A 21,087-nucleotide genomic window follows, 5' to 3' on the forward strand; every position below is an offset into this window, starting at 1 on the left:
ATACCCCTTCCTCTTTCGATTTTTGGCTCATTTTTACCCTTATGTTAGTATCTTTTAATATCAAAATATTGGTTGGAGGTATAGAAGTGGGAGCAAAAAACTTTATTTAAATTTTTTTTGCTGGCCGCAGTTTTGAGGGGCGCCCTAGTCAACCTGACCATCTCACTACTACATGAAGATGACGATAGTAAAATACATCTCCATAGAAAACATACATGACCAGCTCGCTTACTACTACATGAAGATGACGATAGTGAAATGCATCTCCATAGGAAACCTACCTGACCAGCTCGCTCACTACTTTGCTCAATGTGAATTAAGACAATTCGCTTCTATCCAGATTTATTTCGGAAGCAGTAGCAATCATGTCAACATGCTGCAGCAAGAAAGACCTAACTATTACACATTATAGGCAACTAGAGATTTGCTCAGAGTTAAATTCAATTTACAAAAAGACAGCATTAGTTTAAAAAGACAGCTCTTCAATGAAATATACTGGTGTTTGACATCACAAAACCCAACTGGACAGATTTAGGGCTTTGGGGTAACTGATATGACAGTCATACCTGACTGGATCATGGTGATTTTCAGCTACTCAATATGCCCCACTATAACCAAATTCTGACATTTACATTTAATAGCTCAATTAATTACATATAATTACAATGAATAGCACAGCAACTGCATTTGTAATCATACCAGAAGTGTTTCTTCTGTTTAACACATCTTTGTATTACAACTTTGTGAGTTCAACAAAAGGCCATGTGATTTCTAGCATGTTCTACCACTGAGTCCTAGGCGTTCAGGTGGTCCTGCTTATCAGTATGGCATCGTCAGTGTTCCTCCTCACTGTCCACACCCCCCAGCCGTCCCACTCCCGTCACATGCTCCGCTGGGTGTCCCATCCGAGCCTCCCACGCCTCCTGTCTTAGAACACTGCTTTACGGAGGCCCCCAGTCTGTCAGCCAGTCGGAAAGGGCTGAGGTGGCAGTACTGCACACATACACACAGACAGACACACACACAGACACACACACACACACACACACACACACAGAGACAGACAGACACACACACACACGTCCAACAAGCACACACACACAGTTAATTAACTATTCAGCACCACAGAAACTGCATACCTGACCTTCCTGGTAGCAAGCCCATAATTAGAGACTTAAAGTCACCCATTTCACAGATGCTTAGTTAAATGCTTGTTCTTGAAAACATGGACAGAACATTACAGCTGAAAAGGTCTCTCTACCTTTGAGGGCTTCTGATGAGGAGTGTCCAACATCTGGATGCTGAAGTCTGTAGAGAAGCGAGAACACTGCAGTACAGCAGCCGTCTCTCCATCCACCTCCACTGCATCATTCGTCTAACGCATCATCAGAAGAACATTAACATTGACGTTAATAACACAAAACCCCATTTCTTTTTATCATTTGTATTATTGTTTTTTGTGTGACAGAGTTTACTTATCACGTTCAATTAGTCACTAGTTCAATTGTTAATTCATTTCCTCATTCTTGCTGTTGCTGTTTGTGTTCCACTGTTTGTATGAAGTGAAATGATAGATTCATGTCATTGGAATTTGAGGTATTAATAGTCACAGCAGCGTAGAGAATGGCATGACAACAGATCAATGCTCCCCCCCCCTAGTCTGAGCCATGCTGACGGACCACGCTCAGGGTACTATACTTTAAAGGAGTGGGAGGCATCAAAATCCAGCTGCTCCGCACAATCCAACACCGTTCCTTTGTATGTCACCAGGGCTTTCTTCTCCAAGGTGGTCTTGGGTAATTTAAAGAGACGGTATGTTCCAGATGCATATTTAACACCACCTATGGAAAATCACTGAAAATGAATGACAGTTTGAACATTTCACTCTAAGAGAGTTGTAAACACGTTATTTAAGATTATAATCACTGTCAATAACACCTTAATTCAATTAGAAAGTTCTACATCTGACAATAATAGTCACAAAGTTTGTAGATGTAACAACTAACTGATATGAAGTGAAATGAAATAAACAACCTGTATCGACCACAGACATAAAGGTCTCAGCAGCGAGTGCAGTTTATTAGTGAAAATAAGGGATTTTGTGGAATAAGGGTGTATGAGTGAATGGTTCTTTAACCTTCAACCGGTTAGTAGAGAAGGAGGGGGGAAAAGAGTATTACAGAGTAGCACCTGTTGGTAAAGAAAAACAAAATTACCAGCTTTTTTTAGAAGTTGGCAGTTGTGAACGACAATGTGACTAGCAGCCACAAGATAGGGAGTGCTGAAGCCAATCTCCTTCACCAGCGAAATGAAGTCCTGCCAGTAGAGGGAGCCAGCCATTCCTTCACCTACCATCCATTCATAATACAATGATTAGATACATCCAGACATGATATTCATCCATTCATAATACAATGATTAGATACATCCAAACATGATATTCATCCATTCATAATACAATGATTAGATACATCCAAACATGATATTCATCCATTCATAATACAATGATTAGATACATCCACACATGATATTCATCCGTTTTGGTGCTTTCCCATGATCTCATTGATTTCTGGTGAGAAATGAACCACTCTACCCAGCCTGGCACCACGCTATCCTGTATCCTGTGGCCTTGATCTAGAATTGGGATCTGTAGCGAAGGGACAGCGTGGTTACCCCACCAGGACTCGAACCCGGGTCTACAGCAGCGCCTAAGAGCCAGGCTCGATGGCATGGCAGTCAGAGCACACACTCATCTGTAGTGACGATCACATCACACAGGATCACTGAGCAAATCTCCACTTATCTTTTCTCTTATCAGTGCTAATGCTAGTACTTAAAAAAGCATGAAGTATTTACCCCACAAAACAGGGTCTTCCTTGAAGGAGTCGGGCACAACTTCACTGGCGTACATATCACTGAAGTGGAATTCCCCTCCTTCCTAAAAGATAAATAATGTCATGACAAAAATTATACAGCATGTAAATGAAGTATATACTAAACTGTATATATCTAAATATGTAACTGGGATTTGTTTTCCTTTGGGCTTCTGTAATAATCATCATGGTGACTTCCACACAGCAGGATGGCTGGCACTAGGCTGGTCCACTCTTTATGGTACATAGGGTCCCCATGCAAGCAGGGTGCGCTTCGGAACATGTCCAATCAGCGGATACCCCTTTAAGGTTTTATGGTTTTACATGGCTGATTTTTGATTTATTTAATCATGACAAAATATATGTGTATATGATATTCCTCACACATGGCTAGATATACTTATGGCTTGGCAGCCTTGCTGAAGGTCAAACACGACTGAGGGTAATGTATGCAAGGCTGTAAAATTTGAAAGGGACACTTTTTCTCTTTACTGTGTGTCCTCAGGTGGGAGCTGAAGTCCCATCTCCATATTTCCCCTTGACACATAGTGGAGGGAGGGAGGGAGGCGAACGGCTCACCTTGAGCACTCTGTAGGCTTCCATTAGCACGGTCCGCTTGTCAGGGCACAAGCATATCACACAGTTAGACCTGCACAAAGCATATCACACAGTTAGACCTGCACAAAGCATATCACACAGTTAGACCTGCACAAAGCATATCACACAGTTAGACCTGCACAAAGCATATCACACAGTTAGACCTGCACAAAGCATATCACACAGTTAGACCTGCACAAAGCATATCACACAGTTAGACCTGCACAAAGCATATCACACAGTTAGACCTGCACAAAGCATATCACACAGTTAGACCTGCACAAAGCCAGGAGACCACAGGAGTCTGCATCACCACAAGCCACAGACAGTTCACATCTAATCTTTTTGTGTGACTAAGCAGTGGATCACTCTTCTGTTCATGCACCACACTGAGACATAAAGGGAGAGTGAAGATAGTCCAACCTACACCAGCACATCCAAAGAGTTACTTTGTATCCCAGCTTCATCAAGCTTCTCCAGATAGCCTTGAACAAAAACAGTGTTGGGTTTTTCGTAACCAAACTTCTCCTGGTGATACTGAATAAACTTCTGCGAGGCAGAGATCTATTGGTGGAGAGAGACAGGAAGGTCACAGACACACATTTGACCATAGGGCCCATCCAAGTGCTTAGAAGCTTATTTTCTATACGCACCAGTGATTCTGTCATGTCAATGCCAGTCACATGACCGTGTTCCCCAACAAGTTTGCTGAGGGTGTAGCAGTCCCGTCCCGAACCACTGCCCAAATCCAACACCTGACAGCCCTCCAGTTTGTCTGGGAAGATCAGACCACAGCCAAAGAACCTGCAGCAACCCCAACAGCATATTCATGAATGTGTGTCCAGTCTATGCCACAGGTAAAGAGTGACCTTCATTTTCAAATGATCTTGGGGTCATTTAGTGTCAATTCATGCTCAATGACCATATATTCGTTTCCTTTTTAAAACAGTACAAGAGCATGTTACTGCACATTAGTGTGCCTTCACCACAGAGGTCTGTGAACATGCCAACTGCTGAACCAAAGAAGAAGCACAGCTTTGAAAGTTAGTTGTGTGAGACTGTGGTCACCCCACCCGACCTTGAACCCGCCCTTGGACCCGGGTCTACAGCGGATCAAACCTGCACCCTGAGTCAGGCTCATTGGTATGGCAGTCAGGGCACATACTCAACCGTAGTGACGGTACTCTGCTACTCCGTCACATAGGCCCACAAATAAGCTTAAATATACAATTCATGTGCAGGTCAATCTATATGTGCATAGCAATAATAAATATACAGGTACCTATAATGCAATGTCTGAATTTTACTCACATGTGTAATGTTTGTGTCATATTTCAGAGTACCGTATTTTCCGGACTATAAGCCGCTACTTTTTTCCCACGCTTTGAACCTCGCGGCTTAAACAACGATGCGGCTAATTTATGGATTATGATACCTGTGACTGTATACGGTGGCTTTGTGTTTACGGTGGCTTTGTGGAGCTAGGATGCTAGCATGGATGCAGCCGCATGGATGCTTAGCTCCACGCGATTTCTCAGTATCTCTCAATAACTTAACTAATGTCAAAATAACCACAGTCTACCAGCGTAGACAGAACACAACTCAAAACACTTTAGAAAATAAAATAAAAGTTTACAACAATACAAATCCAGTCTTCAAGTTCTTTAGCTCACTGGTTTCAAACTAGCGTCTGTCTTCAATCTAACGTTCTAGCTTCTGATTGACTCTTGCGACTGTGCGCTCTTAAAGCAACAGTGCACTTATCTAACTGGCAAAACTAACTATTGTATTAGTTTTGATATTCATTTTAGCCTGTGTAAAGTTAATTTGTTTCAATGTTGCGGTAGGCACCTGCGGCTTATAGACATGTGCGGCTTATTTATGTTAAAAATAATTATTTTTAAAAAATTCAGTGCGTGAGGCTTATATTCAGGTGCGCTCAATAGTCCGGAAATTACGGTATGTTTAAAAACTATTGACCCGAAATTTTCAAGGTACGACAAACTGAACTACTTAAATCCTGGCTTTCCAAGACCACAAATATTTTATTTTTTAAATGACTAGGCTACATCATACATACATCAAGTGTTCTTTGAGTTTATCTTACCACTCATAACATCTGACACATTTTCTGGATGATTAGTGTTTTGTACAATTGCTTTATTACTGTATTTCATGTTTACCCTAAATAATGGCCCTTTTCAGTGATGCACTATGACATATGTGAGGGTCATTATTCTTTAAATATTTCATTGGTCTGAAGGTGGATAGGCCTCGTCAATCCTGTAGTTCCTGTAGTTCTCCAACAAACTTTTGAGTAAAGAAAGATGAATATTTGTTTTTAAAATTAATTTGATCTTCCTGTTACGTGATTTTTAAATGTACAAGTCCCCAGATTCTGACAACAGCAAATGATTCTGCATGATCAGTCATCACTAATATTACTACATAACTACAACAACTACTACTGCTATCATAATACCTGTATTATATTGCATCATTTTATGAGGTATTTATTGTTATTCAATTACATACATCTTAAAATAAGGTAAATATATATATATACAGTATATGCCATGATTTGCAATTTCATAAATTACAACTACAAATGAGCTAATATGTGGCATGTATTAAACATTTATTACTATAATGAAGTAACTCTACAAAACACTAGTCGGATGATGTCAGCTATAAATGTGCCATACAGTATATATATATATAACAAATCTCACCCTAACAGTAGTACTACCTAGTAGGCTAATAGCAGCTTCCCCCAAATGTAAGGGGTGAGGGTAGGGTTACCTTTTGCACACCTCGGGGTGAACTAGTTTTAAGGCCTCACACGCGCTCTTCAGCATTGGTCGGGAAGGCATGGAGCAGGACGCAGCATTCGTCTGGAGATCTGCAGACGTTTCCAAGCGCGAGCCATAATAGTTCTGTGGGAAGTCGGTGGGGTGCATAAGCTTCATATGAACTTCAAAGTTTTGCGGTAGTTTGCGTGGTATGGCTCCATGTCTTTGTGGCCTGCAATAGTATACAGCAATATATGTAACAGACGTGCACTGTAGCCTACCTTGACACTTTCGTGCACTTGCGACGCCATATTCCGCTCTTTGAGTGTATAACTTTGTTGGCCTTTGTTGATTACTGCTGCAGAGAAAACAAATGAGAAATCTAAGCATTGCATCTTCCAAAAACGGGCACAAAACAAACACAATTACCAGTATAATGTTAGCTTCCGTCAAAAGGATATTATACTATTTCAAGATATTTCAGTTCGGTAGAAATGTGGGTAAGTCAGCTAACAAGGACAGTCGTTTGATAATCGTTCCGCTCATTTTACAATAGCATTACAATAACTTGACTAAGAGTGTGACGTCGACGTCTGCGCGATTTAAATGTTATAAACGAAGATATAATCAATGATTGGTTTGATCCTTACTTCTTGAAAGACCGGGGTAGGCTATATCAAGTTCACTCGCTTCACCCAACGGATAATTTCCGGTGTTGTGGTGTCATTTGTGGGATATTTTTTAACCAGACGGGCTCCAGTCTAGTGATTTACGAGTGAGTGTAACAGGGTTTACCAACTTCTCTACAGATGCGTCAGCTGATTCCTGGGAAATTATTTAAACAATTGAGATTTAAAGGCGTAATTCTTGATAATTTCAGCGAAATTCTCCTCACGTTCCACTAACTGTCCGTCCACTGTGTATGATCTAAAAGCTGCTGTTCGTGTACTGCTGCACAGTCAATGGCAAACAAAAGTGCCTGGGACCGAACCGTACACTATTCCAGCCAATCAGCAACGTTGCTTTAGGACCTCGGAAGGGATTTGATTGGCTGTTGAGCTTAGATATCAACAACCTTCCATCAGGAATTAGGACCTCTCTGACAAATGTTGCTTGAACATGACATGTAAAATTAAATGAACGAACTTAAAAAAGAGAGAAGTTATCCTAGGCTACTTTGTAACATTATGGAGAGGTGCAACTAAGAGCTGACTCATATAATTGCACTGCACTACACACATCCCATTTGTTAAATTTGTCTTAGTGCACTACGTCTACGAGGTCGAGATGACATTCGCCAATATTAAGTACAATCTTCTAGTCTAGTGTCCTCCATTGTTGTTTGAAAACAAATTGCATGAGATTAAATTCAATTCAGTTTTATTTATATAGAAGCAAAACAATATACCGTAACTGTTTCACGGTTCTGTACGCTCTCGGGGCCTGAACCTGAGATGATTTCCATCCAACTATTTTATGTGAATTTTGAGCATTTGAATAGTAAATCATGAGTGGAAATGCTTGAAATTCGCTCCTCAAGGCCCTGCAGCTGTCTGACCTGTGTGTGCACTCAGTCCTGGCACTGTACATCAAGTGGCTCGGACCAAGCCATACAGTAGCCATAAGTAGTCATTGGTCGTATTGGTTGTATTTTTAATCTGGAGAGCGAATGGGTAAGTGACTAGTCGTGTTTTCATTATCGGGCCAAATCCGGGCGAGCTAGAGCATGCCGAGGCCAGTTGTCACTCTACTGTCATGTCCGGGGCTTGATCGCGCCTTCTCAGGCGGTCCGCTGATTACCCTTGGGCCAAAATTCACACACTCACAGACACAGAAAATACAAAAACGAAACAGAAGGCAAACTGGTCGACTGTACTACTCTTTTAAGTGTCTGTAAAAAAAAATGAAGCGGTGGCAAGGTGAAAGGCAGGGTTAACGGAGTCAGCTAAGAAAGGTTCAGCGCCAAAAGACATTAAGTACTCAATATTAAATACCTTACATGCTGCCAAATAACCTTAATATAAAATGGAGAATCGTTGGAGCTGGTCAGCAAACAAAATCAGGTCTCTGCTTAATATTTGGGCTAATAAAATGTATACAAAACACAGTAGTGACTTCAATTTCCATTGTATTCATTTTCCTAACTTCCCCCTCGCTTCTGACATTCACACCAAGGCGGGTTTTATGGCAATACTGCGTGGCTATCGGGTCGCTAGTAGACATGCAAATAGATTTTGTTCTGGCGGCTTGAGGCCTCAGGCCATTAGCCCTGGTTGGCCTGAAGATAGCCCTAGCTCACACTGGCCCGATAGGGGAATCACAGCTACTGAGTATTCTGCATTGTGGCCACTGGCAAGAGTGGCTATGGCATTGCCATGACAGCCTGGGGGTCTTCCCCATCGTCATGCCAACCAGAGGGGTCTTCAGCATCATTTCTTTGACCAAACAGGTCAACGCATCATTTGGCCTGAGACCAAAGACAGTCTTTGCGTCGTCCTGCAGACCAGAGGGGTCTTGGCTTGTGGTTTGAGTGCGGTGCAGAGTTCAGCAGTGTGTTCCATATGGGAGCTTCCAGACAGTCATTGGATGTTTGGCGCACAAACTAATGTTATAGTTTATAGTAGAGCCTTAATTGTGAGAGAGGAGACACAGGACTCTTAACTGGGTCAAGAGGTTGGGGAGTGTACAGCAGAAGTGTGGACTTGGGTCGAGTCACTGACAAAATGGAAAATGACTTGCAATTGGACTTTGACTTTAATAGCAGTGACTTGTGACTTCACTCGGACTTAAGCCCTGTGACTGGGAATTACTTGAATCTTTGACAGGCTAAAATATTTAAATAATCTCTTCAAAAAAGTTTGCAGCTATTTATTAGAGCTTTCCTGATACGACAATATAATGTTGGAATGTGATACTTCATTTCACAATAGTATATCCTCGTGTATATTTTGACCTGATTATATAATTATTCACTGTGAGTTTTCTGTTTTTTGCAAACTTGAAGTAGTTCATCACTTTCAGCAGTACTGTTGTGATACATTTGTGGTATTGTGATGCATCATGATTTAGTGTATCATGACACAGACATATCACAATATGTAGTGTATCGTGGGGTAGGTGGCAATAGCCAGCCCTGCTATTTCTGTCCTGGAGTTCCTGAGAATGAATACAGGCTAGTCCAAACAGGACTTAATCCTAACCTACAATGAACACTTAAGGTAGCAGAGCAAAGGCAGGAACATTTGCTTGACCTACTAATTGTGGTGAAGGAAACGATTTGGTTTTGATTATTTATTTCTTCTTTAGTGAATGTAAGCCTTTGGTTGAGTTTCATTGAACAAACCATCTCATTCAAAATATAGATAGATAGATAGATAGATGGATACTTTATTAATCCCGAGGGAAATTTAGGATATGTGTGTATTGCGACTGAACAGACATTTCACAGTGGACGAAATCTCCCCTTTTTTCTCATATATGATTTCACATCATTACTACATTTGATTGATCCCCATCATTACCAAAATGGCCTGTTTGTCAAATAATCTAAGGAATTGTGGCTGATGAAACTGGCATGTCCACCAGACCAGTTACCAACTGCTCAAGGACTGCAGCACTTTTCTTTGTGGACCCTTCATCATGACCCATTAAAGAGACATTTGATTCCATTTCCCTTTTTAATCAGCTTGCAATATTGTATATGTTTGTTGTTGATGTACTTGTAACAATTTAAACTGACATGGCACCGCTGATTAGAAAATGAGAGATCAAAGTAAAGTTCAAATAATAAACATTTACTCAAAATACAAGGACATACAATTTTTTGAAGAGTGCACAATGACCTTTTTAAGACGTCAAATATAAGGCTTAGCATTAAGACATTTTGCACCAAGGACCAACTTTGGTTTCACAAATACATTTTAAAAGCAAACTTCACAAATGACATTTAATGTGTTCTTGCTGCTATATATGGTTATATTCTCACTTGGTAGTCCATCAACTCTACAGGTCTCACACTATCCAAGCTGACTTGTGAAAGTCTAGATTCACCCGTTTCAGACCCATACTGATTTGTTAAAAGTTGAACTAATTGACTGCCTGAAGTGCTATCCACCCGTCTATCTGTCCTTCTTGGTTGACATTTCTGCATGTCTTCTCTAGAATGATATAAACGGGGACAAAGAGCAGACAGTTTCAGTTTTGAAGGACAAACTAAATCAAGGATTTTGGTAAGCCTAATACTTTGTTTAGGACAAAGGGGTTTATTAAGTAGCATATTGAAGGCAGTAGTGAACTTGAAGCGGAATCCTGCGTTTTATCCTGATGAAAATTGTTCATTGCAGCTAACTGCACCAGTTAAAAAAAAATGGGAGGTGCGTGACCAGCCAAAACGACACCAAAGTGCGCGCCAGCGGACGTGGCGTCATGCGGTATAAAATGCAATGTAGTCGCATGTTCAGTGCTGCAGATGTTAGTAGATCCTTGCAGTCGCCTCAACTCCAGGGTTTACATTGCTTTCATGCAACAGTGGTGCTATAATGTTTTTGAGGAAATCATTGCAGCATTAAACAAAGAAATAGTGTAGCAGCTCGCCTCCGCCACCTTATTTCTTGAAACTATCACATGTTATAGGCAACAGTAAACACAACTATAGTAACCTGCTATCCATACAATGTATCAAATGTATATTATACAACAGTTAGGTCCGGTCGAACGATTTATTAATTAAGAGTAATTTGATGAGTAGGAATATCCTGACTCCAACCAAGTTCATTAAATCAAAATGAGAGCCAAATCCCATTTTGGCTGGAGCAGTCTTCTAAACAACCATAAACTACCATAACTTATATAACAATTCAAACGCATGAACGCATTAGAAAATAAACAGACGAAATATATAACAGATTTAAACGAATTTTTCTACATTTTCAGAATTCACAAATAAGCACTAAAAATATGCAATTGGTCACTTTTACTTGTCAAACGACGTTTCCTTTCTTGATAGATTGACCACACAGCGGCGCAATAACACCAAACACCCTTTCAATTCAAGAGAGGAGACGAGCAAGGCGGCAAAGCGTCAGGGTCCCTCGAGTGGGTGTGATAGTGAAAATGTCATACGCCTACGCTTTTCTAAACGCATCGTAGTAGGTTAGCTTGGATTGGTAATGACTAATACACAGTTGACGTCATTGCTTAATCAAAATGTATAATTGTCTCAATGTTATTGATATCTGTCCTTATCACAGCTGCCTGTGAATGAAGGACTATTTCTTATCCAAATAGTCCACGCAAAATGTCTCATTGTCAACCCATAAACATAGCACTCAGGGTCCTTTTATGTAGAAAACTGGTGGGTCTACACAAAGTTGCAGTCAATATTCATTTATTCCTATCCTTTCCACCATTATCTTGACAAGGGACGTTAAACTAACATTCAGGCTTTGGTGGCACACCAAGGCCAAGACATATCGAAAGAAGAAGGACATCTCAGTCAAACCAAATGAATGCACGCTTTGTGCTAATAGTTGGCGATCTAAAAATAAACACACGACTCCACCAAAAGGTGCTACGGAAGTGATTATAATATAATAATTATATATAATTACAATAATAAAAAATAAATATAATAATATAAACATATTTTATATTATTGACCTAATTGTTGAATTGGGCCATAACACAAAGTAGTATTTCTGTTGTGTGTCACTGGGCCTGAGCCTTTAACCAGTCAGAAGTGGAGCAGGGAGCAGTCAGACAAACCCAGGAGCCCAGGTGAGGGTTGGGTGAAGCAGGAGGAGAGGGAGCAGTCACACAAACCCAGGAGCCCAGGTGAGGGCTGGGTAAAGCAGGAGGAGAGGGAGCTGAGAAGGGTGGACATTTGTTTTTAAATCTCTGGTTAACGCTAGCTTGATTAGAAGGTCTTGACCTATGTTACATTCAGAATTTTCCACCTCAGTGCCCACCATATGACATACCAGTTGGCAGTTGGAGGAGGGTGGATAAGAGGCCGAAATAAATGGCAGATAAGCAGATAAATAAAGCCTTCTTGCAAGAGGAAGAAGGCTGATGTACTATGATGAATACAAACATTGTTGTTTTCTATTCCTGCGCCATGCTTGAGAACTCTTCCCACAGCACGCTGTCTGACATTAAGCAGAATCAGTCAGCTGTGACCTCTTTTTGCCCTCTGTGTCCTGGGTCTCTCACAAAAGAGTGCACTGCTGCCTTCCAAAGGGTAGGCTAAGTATGTCAGTTTTTACCTCGTTGTAAGCAAATATCTGTGGGACAAGCTGAAAGACATTTTTGCCTAGAGTGAGATGCCATTTGTCAAAGACATACTTTCCAAGTCAGTTCATTTATTTTGTTTCCCTTCAGAGAGCGCTGTACACAGCACGCTGAACTACATTGATTGTTACTGAGTCCAATTTCATTATAATATGAAATACAAATATTACTGAAATAGTTACAATATTGCTTTTTTTTTAAATGATGATCGGTGCTAAAAATGAAGGGTACTTTCAGTAGATTCTCAGGACATCCGTGGCCTCATTCATACATTGCTATGCCAATTCTTCCTGATCTTACTAGCAGTGTTATTCCTCTGGAAAGGTGACGGGTCAGGGACTGAACAAAAAAATCCTTGAACTGCAGAAGTCAAAAGGTCATGACCCTGAGCCCTTTTAGAACACTGGATAGGGGTAGGGGTAGGGGCAGCTGTCAACAATAGAGTGCATGTAGGATGGAAGACAAATAGAAACACAAAATGGGAGTTAAATGACTGGGCTTCAATTAAAATCTGCAGTATTACATTTGGTGGTGAATTTGTAATTAGATTGTAGACATGTAGATTGTAGACATGTGCTTCTGCTGTGTGCCATGTGCTGGAAAGGGCCAGTGGATGTTCATGTACGGGCTTGTTACCCGTTTGGTAGGCAATGCTTTGTTTGGAGAATTGCTTTCTTATGATGGAAAAAAAGATAGAATTTCGGTTTGATGTTACAGAACTAGATCTGACCGTAATCAAATCTCCTCCACAGGAATTGTTTGTGACCCTTTGTACCACATCCAAAAGGCTGTGACCACTGGCGTAGCCTTGAACATCAAAGCCAGCATTTTCTAAAAGACTCCCCCCTTTTCTTCTTGGAGAAGTCTCTGAAAAACAGATAGCTGTCAAGCTCCAAGACCTGGCCTCAGTTTAAATCGCTTTCCTATTTGTTTAATTTCTTTTCCTTTTTTGCTGTGAAGGCAGGCGAGGGGTTATTGTTAGTTCAAGCCTGACAAACATGTCCGCAGAGGGAAGGTTCACTGCTAGACTAAAGGTTACGTGAAGTTTAAGGAAAGGGTAATCATTGGAAGATCAAATAAAGTGGAAGTCAACATCAGGGGATGTGTACAGTGTGACACAGGCGCCCTTCAGCTCAAGAGACAAAACCTCACTGTTCATATCCGCTGCACACACATAAGTTCTCTTTCTCTTCCTCTCATATGCACACACACACACACACACACACACATAAAAGCACAACTTCATGTCGACACACACATTCAGGCTCATGGTCTTGCACAAACCATGTCTCACTTAACCTCTGCTCTGCCTTTGAACTCTCAGCCCTTCTAGTTAAAGTGAGACATTGCAACACTCACTCACTCACCGTCATGTCCTGCTGTAAACAAGAAAAATGTACTGGAAAGATAGATTATCACACAGCATCATTTAAAGACAGATTATCACAGCATCATTTAAAGGCATAAGGTTACACTGTCAAAACAATGATTGTCATATTGAAACATATCATGTGTATATGAGGAGGACACATGCCCTTCATTAATGCCCCCTCTCTCCTCATACTAGGCTCTCCATGGCAGGAGTACACACTGAGCGTGCAAGTTGATGAGAAGCAGAAGGGTGCAGAAAAACAAGAACAAAATGTTTCACTTCCAGATTAGTCTGTCTATGGTAGGAAATGCTGTGGAGGTTGGGGCGACTTTTTCAAGGTACATGTCAAGCCTCGTACACAAAGTTCATCTGCAGCGTGTGTGCGTGTGTGTGTGTGTGTGTGTGTGTGTGTCTGTGTGTGTGTCTGTGTGTGTCTGTGTGTGCGTGTGTGTGCGTGTGTGTGCGTGCGTGCGTGCGTGCGTGCGTGCGTGCGTGCGTGCGTGCGTGCGTGCGTGCGTGCGTGCGTGCGTGCGTGCGTGCGTGCGTGGTCACAACACAGACACACACACAGCAGCTGTGGACCTCTGAATAATATAAATCAGATGTATGATTTAGATTCTCCCACTTAAGCACAAGGGTCATTAGCTCTCCTCTCATCTGCGCGGCGGGGCATACTTTATGTGTATTGTTCCACATCAGCAGATTCATGCCAACTGTGCAACTTTCTTTAACCCAACAAAAATGCACGCAAGCTCTCATCCAATTACCCGAGCGAGGATCTGTAAAACCTTCAGCAGGGACATGAAGTGTGTCATCCACTTATATCGAGTGCTAACGCGGCTCCACTCCCTCTCTCCATCCATCAAAGCTCAGGGCCCAACGGATCACTGACAGGAGCCTTTTTTGGTGGGAAATTTCAGTGCATTAGTTGAATAGGGAACCTGAAAGCTAAGCTCATCCTTTTAGATGGGTAGCCCACTCTGGATGTTAAAAATGGCTCCTTCATCTTATGTTTGCATCAGAGATGTGCTGAGATCTTCTACTAAGTTCGGTAAGAGTGTTAAGCACAGACACATGTTTCTTTCTTGATCAATGTGGCTTTTAAGCTCTTTTGTTGAGAATTCTGCATTGACCGTCTCACAGTGACCTGAAATGCTATGAGCTGGACACGTGTGCACAGTATAGTGCTCTGTCCCCCGCAGGTGTGAGGCGTCTCTCCAGCACGGCGGTGAGCACTAGACGTTTGTCATAGCTTTAAGTTCCATGGAAAATCTATTGAATCAGGACGGTGCGGGCCGATGACCTTGCTTCTTGTGATGCCAAGAGCCGTAACTCCCCTCTGCTTGTTGGTGTCATTTATCTCGCACCTCCAGCATGCTGATGATTCACTCACCTGACCTTGCGTCGCTTTTCCTGCCATTGTCTGCATGGCACGGCCCTCGGACGGGGAGGACAGCCTTCACAGCTCCTGCCAGGCATCCTGAAAAGGCAAGCTTTTTAGTTTGGTGGACTACAAAGAACACATTTACACTGCCTCACACTGCACCGCATTGATAAACTGCAACATGTGTGTGTGAGTGTGTGTCTTAAAGTAACGGTTTGTCAGGAGAGAGAGGTAATAATGTGGTGTATGTGAGATGGAGAGCGATGGAGAGCGATGGAGAAGAGACATTACTGTGTGTGTGTGTGTGTGTGTGTGTAGGTGAGAGAGCTAGTGTCTCTCTCTGAGGCCTGTGAATCTCACTGTGCATGCATTCATTCTCCCTTCCATTTCTGGAGATGCAGATTGTGAGCCCGGGGCCGGCTGCTGTTCTTCACAGAGTGTCTCTTTCTGGAATAATTCCTCTTCACAGGCCACTGATCTGTCTTGATGGTGACCCAGCTGAAAGCACGAGGTCACCTCCACTTGGTCACTTCCTTCCACATTTATGTCACAGTGACCAACAGGAATTAAGGTCACCAGTGAGGGCTCAGCACAGTATGTAGGTCAGCTACAAGGTTGGGAGTCTATATGTAGTCAAAACCTTTCCCTCTGATCTGGCATTCACCACAACCAGTGCAGGTTATATTTGAACATTGTCAAATATATTTCCTTCGCTGAAAGGGAAATGATATCTATATTCATCTCTATGTCTTTCTATCTACATGACCCTCAAAAGGTTTCAAACTACCAAGTAAAAGTGGGCTTCAAAATATGATCAGAATAGTTCACTAATGTGTTCTTAAATATGATCAGAATAGTTCACTAGTGTGTTCTTGAATATGAATCTTACCGGTCACAATAGTGACTAAAATGTTGTGTTAAAAGGCTCTAAACATGTTACTGAAGGGTGTATCCAGGCATTTCCAGCTAATTGTATCGTATTGTATTCATTGGCTCTCAATGAAATAAGTGCAGTGGCACATAAAGAATAACAGGCCACATTACCAGAGCATTTGACTTCCTGGCAGAATCAAAGCTCCCAAACTAAAGGGTAGTAAAGTTTGAACATAAAGATAGGACAAAGATCTCTAATCCACATCATCTGTAGGGTGTCTAGTCTTGATATGTGCTCGAGTGAGTTCACATGTTGACGCCAACATTAGTGACTGACGGTATAACAGTTAGGTGCATTTCGGGAAACACATATTTACACTCATACATAGTTATTGGTCTACCAAACTTCCCTATCTCGACTCTGTTTTTTTCTTTGAGTTTCACTTTGAGTCAAGTTCTGGATATATTGCAGTTATCCCTCAAAATGAGGAAGGTGCTGCTCTCAGTGATACTGATAGTGATGGTGATGGCGATGGGTCAGATACGGACTATGAAGAGGCTACAGGCCATTTGCCAGGAAGGCTGTTGATTCAACATACTGAATTTATGCAAACAGATCATGGCAGGAGAATCCTCAGTGATAATGACATCCCCCTCAATATGTGAAGTAGTCCCACTAGAATGTGCTAAAGCATTCTATTGGCAATGCTGGGGACTGCCATTGAGTTAAGAACTAGGCTGGCATAGGATGATGACTTGATGACTACATCTAGAAGAAATAATAATTAATTCACATTGTATCATTAACACATGAGCCTACTGGTCACAACTGACACTTTTTCACCTACTCTTCAATCTTTTCAAAACAGTTACAATTGATTATTTCAAAGGGTTGCTATTGACATATGATTTGGATTTTTTCATATCGAGGGAGCGTTTGGGATAAAACGAGTAAATTAAAGTGGTACTGTGTCATTCATAAATAGACGTGCACTGGGCTACTATAAGGAACTAAGTGTCTTACCAGTGGGAATCATCTTTGGAGTAATGCATCAATTGAAAATGAAAGAAAAACTGACTGTTCAGAGTATACAAACCTGTCATCGCTGCCAGTGGTTGATTTTTGTGGATTACAAAGTTCAAGTATTTCTCTATGCTAATAACTCAGTATATTATTTTATTTCATAAACAAAGTCTTCTTAGTTTGTGTTGGATTTTATCAATTCAAAGCACAAAAGTAGTACATACTAAATAATGTAAAGTGTGTAAGGCATTCCAAAACTTTTTGTCCTCAAATTCACTTTGAAGGCACATGGTCATGTTAAAGACCTCTCATTCCCATTAGCTTCCTAGGCTGCACCATGTGCTTTTGGGATCTGGCCCCAAACCTCAAGAACATGTAAGAACACCTTCTACAACATCACCAAATATATCTACAAGATACACTAGTTTTAGCAAGCTTGCTAGATTGTATTAGTGCCAGGCGTGCTGTGGCCTTGTAGCTAGTTAGCTAGCGAGTTTTATACAAAACATTTGAACATTTTCTATTGGAGCTTAGTATGTGTGCTGACCTGAATAGGCTATGCATCAATAGAAAGCATATTTAATAAATGTGGATTGTGTACATTAGAGATCAAATTGGATCCGTTAGCAATGGTATTCTCCAATGGTATTCACCAACAATAAATCCATTTGATTACAGCTGTGCATTTTAGTACTTTATTTAAAATCTGTGCAAGTAAACACCAAAAAATGAAAACATAAAAAAAAATGCTAATATTAATAACCATAATCATAATATAGCAGTTCTCCTGCAAGAAAACAATACATATTTGTATATATTTATATACTTCTTTAAACAAGCGTTCATTCTGAAGCTCCAAAATAATTGATTTTAGCACTTGTACTGTGTAGAGCTTGATTGTTGGTTTTCTACTTGTAAAGGAAAAAACAGTCCGAACAGACAAACAAACAAAAACAAACAAAGAAATAAAAACAAACAAAACGACAAAAACAAATATAATGCACATCTGTTTCCAAAGTTTTAAACTGTTTCTCTTTTTTTCTTCTTTTATCTTTTGTTCAGCAGTCTACTTCTTATGACTGACAGACAAATCACATTGTTTAATGCTATGGGCTTCATGACAAAATACCTATGCTTTAAGACTCAGAAGATCCCCATGTCCAGCTTTCCACGGGGACCATCCCATGCATCATCATGCAACAGGCAGTCAATATCAGACATAACACAACATGTCGCAGAACAGATTACTGTAAGATTACCATGTAGAGACATGCAAAAGAGGGACTGGAAACAAAAAGAGCTTCATTTGATTCAAAGTTATGTACAGTGTCACACAAGTGTTCATATTTCCTCTGGGAATTTAAAACATCTCTCTTTCATCCATACAAAATAGCTCATCTTTCATAAAGTTTTGGCTATTTACAGAAATATAGATCATAATGAGTCTATGACAAATCTTTTGAGGGAAAGAAAAGCAATGAAACTAACACCTATGTGTGAAAAAGTAAGACTTCAAAATGTAACATGTCAGCGAACTTTCTCTGGGACACAAAAAAAACCTTTTGCATCTTTGATCACCCTCCAGCACACCCAGAACACGACCCAAACTAGCTTTGACCTCCCTCCAGCACACCCAGAACACGACCCAAACTAGCTTTGACCTCCCTCCAGCACACCCAGAACACGACCCAAACTAGCTTTGACCTCCCTCCAGCACACCCAGAACACGACCCAAACTAGCTTTGACTAGGAGCAGACATGTGGGTGTTCCTCATAGTCCACCTGGGCTGGCCACCTCATGGAGATCTGAGTCACCTGACAGCAAACCAATGTTTCTACCGAAGAGACTGCACTTGTCCAGTGTATGTTTATTCACCAACGCTGACTGAAGGAGCGGGTTCATCTCGTTACAGTATGCCCCTTTTAGACAATGAAAGAAAAGAAAAGAAATAAAAGTAGAACAAAAATATAAAAATTGACATGTTGGCACAGTTCAAATGCTACAACAACTTACATCAAGCAGTTCACCAAACAGTTGACTAAATGAATAAATTAAAGAGGCTTAAGAAAAAAAATACAAAGTGTACTCAGCCCACATCACGTACCATGAAATGTGGAAACAATATGTCACAGCATTAGAACACTTACCCATCAGCATTGCACCATCCCTGACTAAATGAAACTGATATTCGATTCCCATTTGGCTCAGTAAGAGGGCATCTGTAATATTACAAACCTCAGCTGCAGATTTCAAATGGTCATTCTTTGAAATAAAAAAATGCTAGTTTCTGAGAATGAGACACAGTCTCACAAATATAAACAATTTTTTTTTTTTTTGTATCAGTTTTAGTGAAACATTGTCAAATATTTAAAAGTATTGTTTGGTTGCACTTCCCACAGAAAGGGATAATATTAAATGTATTCTGCAAGTAAAAAAAAGAAAAAAAGTGTAACATAGCTTAAAATGCTCCAATCAGCTTTGAGTATGTATATATAACACAAGAACAAAACCAAGAGATCATCAAGTGGATGGAGCTCAGTCATAGATGAATGGAGATGGTTGTTTCTTCTGTGAAACACTTTTAAATTATACATGTAAACAACAAGCAAAGCAAAAGCAATGTTTTGCTATTGTCTGGGAATTGTTTCCTGTATTAGAAATAATTAGATTAAAAAGGGGAGGAAAGCCAAACAGACACAAAGAAATGTCTTGTCTAGTCAATATACATCCACAGATTGACATGACTGTTGATTCGATCACTGGCATTTCTTCAATGAGCCGTTGAGCATCGGAGTCTCACTTTGAGTCTCACTCTGATCCTCTCCCGTGTGTCTTGGGTTCAGGGTGTGCTCAAAGTCCTTCATATCAGCAGATTGTTCCTCTTTTACCTTCAATTGCACCTGACATGCTGTCCGACTCCGTTCACGCTCCTTCAACAAGTCTGCGTTGCCCTTCTGGAGCATGTAGTATAAAATGGGGTTGGACCTCATCAGTCGAGGTGAGTCTGGTTGGGAGGGATCCTCGTCCCCACCAGTAGGGGCAGGTTTTGGTTTTGGAGACTGTGGTGTCCCCTGAATGCCCCAAGGTGATCCAGGAGCACTATGGCTCATAAACCCAGCATTTAGTGACCTTGGGTCAGCTGGACCATGCAGTGGGACAGGACTACGGCTCTGGCCAGCAGCTTCAGCACTGTGTCCAGAAGGCTGAGGGACCCTGCTGCCGTTGAGCACGTAGCTGTGCTTGGGAGAGCCTGTGGGGCCTCCCGGCTGAGAGCGCTCCCTCAGACAGTTGTTAGAGAGCAGGAGTTGCTTCAGCACATTAAAGCCACGGCTGTCACTTGGAGGAGACTCACTGACAGGGCACTTCACCGGTGGGCTGTCTGCTACGGGAGGGCTTCGAGGACCTTTGACCTCTGGACTGCCAGGCAACCCAGAGGCAGAGCAGGCGCCACTGCCGCCATTGTTGTTGACCATCTGAGTGTCAAGGTTGTCAGGACTCACACAAGTCTCACTCCCTGTGGGGTGTGCTTTTGGCTCCATGGAATATTTCCGCTTCTTAGGGATGGTTGGCCCTGGGTGCTCCTGCTGTTCCTCCTTGACGGAGACCTTCTGAGAGTTGTCTGGGGTGCTGAAGAGGACAGCCCTGGGCTGCTTTAGGAGATGGCTGAGGAGGCCATCTCTAGGGACGGTCTCTGGGGACATGGGTTCCTGCTTAATGACTCTCACATAGGGAACACTGAGAGGACTGCTTCTGCTGGAGTCTGACATCATAGTCTGGCTCTGTTTGACCTCCCTGTCATGGTCAGTCCCGTGATGCTCCCCTCTGGGCTCTGTCTTCACTCGAACATCTTTTACAGGGCTTCTGGAGGCTCCCAGGCTCTCAC

The 21,087-nt window shown here is 41.5% G+C and overlaps 2 protein-coding genes across 4 annotated transcripts; both read right to left on the bottom strand.

Moving 5' to 3' along the window:
• Positions 1-330: 330 nt before the first annotated feature.
• Positions 331-7,154, bottom strand: zgc:153372 (uncharacterized protein LOC767695 homolog). Of its 2 annotated transcripts, none has more exons than XM_012828820.3 (11): positions 6,913-7,154; positions 6,544-6,620; positions 6,273-6,406; positions 4,124-4,274; positions 3,898-4,034; positions 3,453-3,522; positions 2,857-2,938; positions 2,217-2,348; positions 1,699-1,841; positions 1,262-1,375; positions 331-993 (listed from the first exon to the last, which is right to left on the bottom strand). In XM_012828820.3, the coding sequence occupies exons 2-11, from the start codon at positions 6,571-6,573 to the stop codon at positions 847-849; spliced, it is 1,140 nt and encodes a 379-aa protein (XP_012684274.2). In that variant the 5' UTR covers positions 6,574-6,620; positions 6,913-7,154; the 3' UTR covers positions 331-846. The 2 variants fall into 2 exon arrangements, with proteins under 2 accessions (XP_012684274.2, XP_031429155.1); XM_031573295.2 differs by lacking the exon at positions 6,913-7,154 and adding an exon at positions 6,692-6,786 and having other exon boundaries at positions 6,544-6,617.
• A 10,730-nt stretch (positions 7,155-17,884) lies between these two features.
• nrip1a (nuclear receptor interacting protein 1a) lies at positions 17,885-21,081 on the bottom strand. Of its 2 annotated transcripts, none has more exons than XM_031573297.2 (2): positions 18,951-21,081; positions 17,885-18,864 (listed from the first exon to the last, which is right to left on the bottom strand). In XM_031573297.2, exon 1 carries the CDS (start codon positions 20,972-20,974, stop codon positions 19,961-19,963), a length of 1,014 nt encoding a protein of 337 aa, XP_031429157.1. In that variant the 5' UTR covers positions 20,975-21,081; the 3' UTR covers positions 17,885-18,864; positions 18,951-19,960. The 2 variants fall into 2 exon arrangements, with proteins under 2 accessions (XP_031429157.1, XP_031429156.1); XM_031573296.2 differs by having other exon boundaries at positions 17,885-18,907.
• Between the last annotated feature and the right edge of the window lie 6 nt (positions 21,082-21,087).

The sequence above is a fragment of the Clupea harengus genome, chromosome 9, assembly GCF_900700415.2.
Source record: "Clupea harengus chromosome 9, Ch_v2.0.2, whole genome shotgun sequence".
Classification (NCBI taxonomy): domain Eukaryota; kingdom Metazoa; phylum Chordata; class Actinopteri; order Clupeiformes; family Clupeidae; genus Clupea; species Clupea harengus.

Coding starts and splice junctions, on each gene's coding strand:
- zgc:153372 (XM_012828820.3), bottom strand. CDS start 6,573: ATGGCGTCGCAAGTGCACGAAAGTGTCAAG. Junction 4,275..6,272: donor CACCCCGAGGTGTGCAAAAG/GTAACCCTACCC, acceptor GGGTTGCTGCAG/GTTCTTTGGCTGTGGTCTGA. Junction 2,349..2,856: donor GGAAGACCCTGTTTTGTGGG/GTAAATACTTCA, acceptor AATGGATGGTAG/GTGAAGGAATGGCTGGCTCC.
- nrip1a (XM_031573297.2), bottom strand. CDS start 20,974: ATGATGTCAGACTCCAGCAGAAGCAGTCCTCTCAGTGTTCCCTATGTG.